The sequence below is a fragment of the Lontra canadensis genome, unplaced genomic scaffold (assembly GCF_010015895.1).
Source record: "Lontra canadensis isolate GAN:19392208 unplaced genomic scaffold, GSC_riverotter_1.0 scaffold3, whole genome shotgun sequence".
In the NCBI taxonomy this organism is placed as follows: domain Eukaryota; kingdom Metazoa; phylum Chordata; class Mammalia; order Carnivora; family Mustelidae; genus Lontra; species Lontra canadensis.
In genome coordinates, this window is record NW_022630997.1 from 28,373,381 (window position 1) to 28,380,654 (window position 7,274).

General features: G+C 41.3%; 1 protein-coding gene across 1 annotated transcript; it reads left to right on the forward strand.

The window, feature by feature from the left end:
- The first annotated feature begins 4,548 nt into the window (after positions 1–4,548).
- Positions 4,549–5,511, forward strand: LOC116879363 (olfactory receptor 6C75-like). The gene is given in 1 exon segment (XM_032877590.1): positions 4,549–5,511. A coding segment is annotated over 1 exon segment (963 nt).
- Positions 5,512–7,274: the final 1,763 nt, after the last annotated feature.

Consider the following 7,274-nt stretch of genomic DNA (forward strand, 5'->3'; position numbering starts at 1 on the left):
ATAATTACTCTGAATGTATACAGACTAAATTCTCCAACAAAAGACAGAGGATGTCAAAATCCATAAAAAGGCAGGACTCATCTATTTGATGCCTACAAGAGACTCATTTTAGACCTAAACACACCTGCAGATTGAAAATGAGGGGATGGAGAAACAATTATCATGCAAATGGTAATCAAAAGAAAGCTGGAGTAATAATACTTATATCAGAAAAACTAGACTTTAAAAACAAAGCCTGTATCAAGAAATGAAGAACACTATATCATAACAAAGAGAATAATCCCAACAACAAGATCTAAGAACTGTAAATATTTTTGCACCCAAAATGAGAACACCCAAATATATAATATACTCAGTAACAAATGTAAAAAAAACAAGTAACAACAAACATAATGGAACTCACTGACCATAATAAAATAATAAATAATAAATAATAAAATAATCATAGAGGAGGGGTGCCTGGGTGGCTCAGTGGGTTAAGCCTCTGCCTTCAGCTCGGGTCGTGATCCCAGCATCCTGGGATCAAGCCCCATATCAGGCTCCCTGCTCAGGGGGAAGCCTTCCCTCTCTCACTGTATCTCTCTCTGTCAAATAAATAAATAGAATCTTAAATAATAATAATAATCATAGGGGACTTTAACACTTATAACAATGGACTGATCATCTAAAGAGAAAACCAACAACAAAACAGTGGCTCTGAATGACACTGGACCAGATGGACATAACAGATATATTCAGATCATTCCATCCTAAACAAATGGAATACACATTCTTTTCAAGAGCACATGGGACATTCTTGAGAATAGATCACATACTGGGTCACAAATCAGGCCTCAACAAATGCAAAAATGTTGAGACCATCCCCGCATTTCTTCTGAGCACAATGCTATGAACCCGGAAGTCAACCACAAGGAAAAAAATTGGAGGGACACCTGGGCGTCTCAGTCATTAAGTGTCTGCCTTAAGCTCAGGTGATGATACTGGGGTCCTGGGTTCGAGCCCCACATCAAGCTCCCTGCTCGGCAGGAAGCCTGCTTCTCCCTCTCTCACTCCCCCTGCTTGTGTTCCCTCTCTTGCTGTGTCTCTCTGTCAAATAAATAAAATTTTAAAAGAAAAAAAATTGGAAAGGCGAAAAAACACATGGAGGATAAACAACATGCTTCTTAAAAAAAAAAAAGTGGTTTATTTACTCTTCTCCTACCCCCTTAACCCCCATGTTGCATCTCCTCTCCCTCATATCAGGGAGATCATATGATAGTTGTCTTTCTCCAATTGACTTATTTCGCTAAGCATGATACCCTCTAGTTCCATCCACGTCGTCGCAAATGGCAAGATTTCATTTCTTTTGATGGCTGCATAGTATACCATCATATTGTGTTGGGACTCGCTCAGGTATGATAGGTATTTCTGCACCATGAAGCTGGCACTGAATAATATTAAAACCCCCTGAAAATGAGCCTTGATCTGAGTATGAAAATGTATAGTCTCACATGGCTCTAGCTTCTGTAATTCTTCTCCCATTATTCTTTATTTTCCCTCACCTCCAAGTGAGAAAATAACCATGAGTTCCAAGTTTGCCATGAACTGAGAACAGGGTGTGTAGATGGACAGATGTTCTAAAAGTGATTTTGTATACTTGTGGGAAGGTGGAACCCATATGAATACTCATGAAAGTTTCTATTATATTTGCTTTGACCTTGTAAGATCAGTAATGATGAGGGCAGATTCAGCAGAACAAATTTCCAGCTACCATATACCCCGTGATCTCCAGCAAATACAAGAGTTTAGTCCCCTTCTCAGGCTCTGGATGGGAATCCAGAGGCCATAGACAAATGGGTCACTCCTGCCACCAATGCCCAGCTGACAAACCCAGGAGGAGAAGCAACCTCCAACCCAGTGGTTGCTATGGGTACAGCTTCTCCACCCTCAGGCTCACATCTCTTCCTTTCTGCATCTAGAAAGATCTAGGGAGCCACATCCCAGAAACTTTTCAAGAGAGAGGGGTCTGACTAGTTACAGATGTTACAGAAACCACCTACCATGCCATACCCCTTCTTCCCTGAAGAGGAAAAAGTGTGTGCTTTCCTTTTTCAAAAAGACTGGGGAGCACAATGAACATATTCTTCAGATGAAAATATGCAATGAAAAGAACTATAATGTCAGTGAAAGCATGATGAATTTGTTAATAAAAAGGAGGACTTCTCCAGTATCTTTCTAAGAGCCTCATGAAAGCCAGAGTGTGATCCTACTGTTTCTTACCATAAAATATGTTATTTTAACAACTATGCTCTGGTCTCAGTGTATACATCACCTGTAGAAATTGTAGTCTGGACTTTTACCTAAAATCAGGATGAACATTCAACTTGGGACTTTAAAAACCCTTGAGAAATTGTCATATAATTTCCTTGAAAAATCTTGGCAGAGAACAGTGTGGACATCTGGGAGTCAGCGTCGCCACACACAAGGGAAGATAAATACAAAGGTTGCATCAGTAATTCTCGTTCTCAACAGTAACCAATTAGCTGTCCCTAAGACACCAGCTGTGACTTTACTTTCTGACCCTGTCTCTTCAGCATCTAATAAGGCCTGGAGGTCCACACTTTCTGCTCACTGGCTGGGTCCATCCTGCTTGGTGACCAAACAGTCTTGTGGTAAAAACTATCACAGAGCCTAAGACTTGCGTGTCACCATCTCTTCACTGTTGATGCAGTAAAACAAGGATGCTTCTCCACATGGAAAGGTGAACATATGATGGAAGGGCATATGCAAGAGAAGGTGTTTGGAGCAGGTGTGCCCATGACATGGAGCACTGCTGCAGAAGGATCCTTGTCTCAGCAGCATCCAGTGGTAAACCATTAAGAAGCTGTGTGCTCCCATTAACTGCTATAGGAGGTGACAGCAGTATTGCATGTTAGGTGGGCTGCCAGTGGGGAAGGCAGAGCCAGACCTTTCATGAGCACCCTAAGTAAGTCTGGGAGTCCAGTTCTAGTCCAGAATTAGGAGCAGTGAAATGTGGTTATTTTAGTCCTTCTGCTCCTTTCTGGGGTTTCAAGGTCCAGGGTGCTACATAGCCTTGTTTCACTTTGGAAACAGGGCACTGGCAGCCAGAACACTGGCAGCACAGGATGCATATTTACATCCTCCCCTCTATTCCACCCGCCCCCCCCGCCCCTGCCCCAGCCCAGGGCCACAGGTTGTGACAAATGAGTTTCCTTCTCTTCCCTTTCCCCTCAGCCCGGAGCAAGCTTTTGATTTCTTAGAAGATAATAACTGCAAAGGAAGGAAGCCCTGCCCCCCATATGGTGACTCTTGGCTGAGTGCCTGGCCTCAGGCTTCCTGGTAACTTGGTGGACTTAACAGGGGGTCAACAGGAACAGAAGGAGAGACTCTTCAGGCTGTTCACTCAGGGGTGAGTCCTTCAGTTCCATGAGCTGCCCTCAGAACAGCAGGCCCACGGTGGTTTACTGAGAAGGACACATTCCTCACTGCCAGCCTTCAGCCTAGTGTTGATATGCAGGAGCCAAACACCATCCTGAGAGAAGTTACTGATGGAGAGGACTGAAGAAAGAATGTTCACTGAGCTTGGATGTGAGAGCGAGTGCATGAGTGTCAGGTGCCCAGCACATCCTCATAAGTGGGTTAATCCTATGAACTACTATCATACCCTCTTCTGTCACAGGCCAGCGTGAACCATGTGAAGGTGGGTGGTAAATCCTAGATTTACAACTTACCTCGTACTGTTGAGCAGCCCCTAATGTCTCTGGTCTCCAGCCCCTTCTATAAGATGCTTGTACTAAAGTAGATCCTCTCTAAGCCCCTTATCATTCCACAGGTCTGTAATACATCAGTGCTATTGTCTGAGGAGAGAAACAATTAAGATAAATAAAACTAATCTTTCACTTAAGGTTGAGAGGGCATCAAGAATACATTTGTTCCTGTTTTAAAGTATTCTGTCACTGTATTTGGAAACTGCAGTTACTTCAAATTTGGGCATTCTGGCTAAAGTCCCAGCTATGTAATCTAAGATCCCTAGAGCTTTCTAAGCCTTAGTTTCTGCTTTTAGAAGAAGGGATTTATGATTATTATGGGGAGTAGTAGAAATACTGAATTTCAGTGATGAGCAGAGAAAAAATGTAAGTTCTCAACAGATGATGATGGACCATAGAATGTGTTGCAGATTTTAAAAGCGATGGTTGAAGGGAATATTACTAACATTATTGTAATGTTTACTTACAAATTAATGTTATAAAAAGAATAAGATGTATAATACAAAAATGTTAATAACTCTGCCTACTTAAACTCTAGGTATAATACTAGTGATCATAATACTACACTTAGAATTTGAGGAACACTTAAAAAACATTGGCACCATATGCCATGTGAGTTACATGATTTATCTTAAGTCTCACAAGAGCATGAACAGGTAGATTCTATCATATTCATTGGCTAACAGCCTAGCCACCTTCTTGGATACTCAAATAACTTAATCATGCTCTTCTAAAATCCTTGTGCTCCCTGATGTCTTTATAATAGGTTAGACCAGCAGTGATGATGATGTAGAAAGAGATCCCCATGGAAATGGGGAATGGGACAACTGTCCAAGAATTCACCTTGGAGGGGTTTCCTGCCATCCAACACCTGGGAAAGGTCCTCTTCCTGGTGCACCTGTTGGCATACCTGGCATCCATTGCAGGCAATGCTGTCATAGTCACCATCACCTGTGCTGACTCCAGGCTCCACACACCTATGTACTTTTTCCTCAGAATTTTCTCCTTCTTGGAGTGTTGTTTTACAAGTACTGTTATTCCTAAGTTGCTGGTTATCTTTCTCTCAGGCAGGCAAACCATTTCCTTTCCTGCCTGTTTCATACAAGCCTTTGTCTTTGTATTTCTGGGATCAACAGGTTCTCTCCTCATAGCAGTAATGTCTCTGGATCGGTATGTGGCCATTTGCAAGCCTCTGCATTACGCAATCATCATGAACCTGAAGACTTGCTTCCTCCTGGTCACTGCCTGCTTCGCTTTGGCCTTCCCTCTCATCATTGGGTTGGTGGTGAAGGTTTTCCAGTTATCCTTCTGTGGTCCCCATATCATTCCTCATTTTTTCTGTGACCTTGCCCCCCTTATTCATCTCTCCTGCTCTGACACCAGATCTACTGAAATGTTGGCCTTTGTTGTTGCTTTGGTTATCCTTTTGACATCTCTTTTTATAACCATCATTGCATACAGCAACATAGTAGTCACAATCATACAACTCCCATCAGCCAAAGAGAAACAGAAAGCTTTCTCCACCTGCTCATCTCACCTCATAGTTCTCTCACTGATGTATGGCAGCTGTGTGTCTATATATGTGAAACCAAAGCAAACGAACAGGCTGGAATCCAATAGGGAGGCTGCCCTTGTGAACACGGTGGTGACCCCATTGCTCAACCCTGTCATCTACACTCTGCGGAACAAACAGGTCCACCAGGCTCTGAGGGAGATGATGCACAGAATGAAAATATCAAGATGAAAAAAATCAGATGGCCTTTGACTAGAGGACCTTAGAGAACCCTGTGTCCTCAATTCTGGCCAATGTAGCCGTCCAAACAGTTCTGGTACAGGGTCTCTGGCTGATCTCACTTCTCCTTGTTCATCCCTAAAAAAAGAATGGAAATCTGTTTTTGCAAGGTCACATTTTACCTTGATGCACATACTATCTTCTCCCTAAATATACCACAATTCGATGACAATTGATTAATCGAAATATCTTTTACTGAATTTTTTCTTCCCTCAGATATAAAGATGTATTTGAAATTTCCAAAATTTAGTAATTTATGCACTTTTTATTTCACTTCTCTCTAGCCATAATCATGGCACAATGGATTGATGATTAACCAAAAGGCATTTAGATAATTAAAACAATAAAAGGTTGTCTATTACTTTCTGGTTATGAAGGAAATGATGGGAATATTACCAATACTTTGGTCCACATTCCCTTCATGCGTAGCCTAAGGAAATAATGGTCATAGTACCCTTCATCTTGGAATATGTATGGTTTGCCTCAGGTGTGCTCTGAAACGCTGTTCTTGGCCCTTAGCTTAGCTACCTATGCATGTGTCAGTCCCATGCTGGAGGGAAACAGAATTGTTCTCAGGCTTAGACCATCATCTAAAGAGAGAGAATGATTGCACCATGCCATGGCTGACCAGCTCCTACCTCCTAAATTATTTACTCTAGCTCCAGCCTCTCAGATGCATTATGCATATTTATGATTGGTTCCTATCCTAAAGCTGTTACTACAGATGCTTGTGTATATCGGTGGAAGGGAGCACTTATTTCATACTTCTATAATTTCTTCCAAAGATTCAAGTGGTTTATCTGCTTCATGTTACTAATGAAAATAAATGAATTAAAAATTTTCCTTCACTGAAGTGTGTTGTCAACTATGAGGTTATCTTCTGATTGATAATCTATTTTTTAAGCTTTTTTCAAAAAAGATTTTATTTACTTATTGGACAGAAAGAGAGAGCATAAGTAGGCAGAGCAGCAGGCAGAGACAGAGGGGGAAGCAGGCTTCCCACTGAGCAGAGAGCCCAATTTAGGGCTCAATCACAAGATCCTGAGATCATGACCTGAGCCAAAGGCAGAGGCTTAACCCACTGAGTGACCCAAGCACCCTGATCATCTATTTTAAAACTAACATTTCCATTATCTCAATCCTTATAACTTGTGCTTTTTCCAACTATTTGACAGCTAGAATGTATCTATTTATTCTTCAAAAGAAACATCTCTAAAATGATTAAGACAATTTTTTTAATTTTCTCTTTAACCAAACCCTGAGGTTAGACAATCTCATATATATTTTATGAAACACATTGTATACCAAGATTAGATACTATTTGGCCTGCATGGTCCTATTACCATGGTCAGGATTTATCTGATTGATAGTAAGGAAATATCAAACATGTCCTAAAAAAATCTCAGATGATTGGCTGTTATCCATTGTATAAAAAAGAGTTTGGAAAAGCCAAGATCAAAGTAGGAAAGTGTAGAGATAGTGTTACAGGAATTGGAAGAACGAGAGTAATAGTTTAGGGGAGTGGCAGTGAGTGGAATGTAAATGGACCAGAGTAGACTCTGAATCATTTGCACTGAACAAGCCTGGTGCTTGTATTGAACAAGCCTGGTGCTGCCGTCAACTAACTGGTCAACTTCCAAAAACACATAAGTCACCTTCTCCATAAAATATGGAGACTGAGCCATATAATCTCTAGAATCCACTTGACAATACTC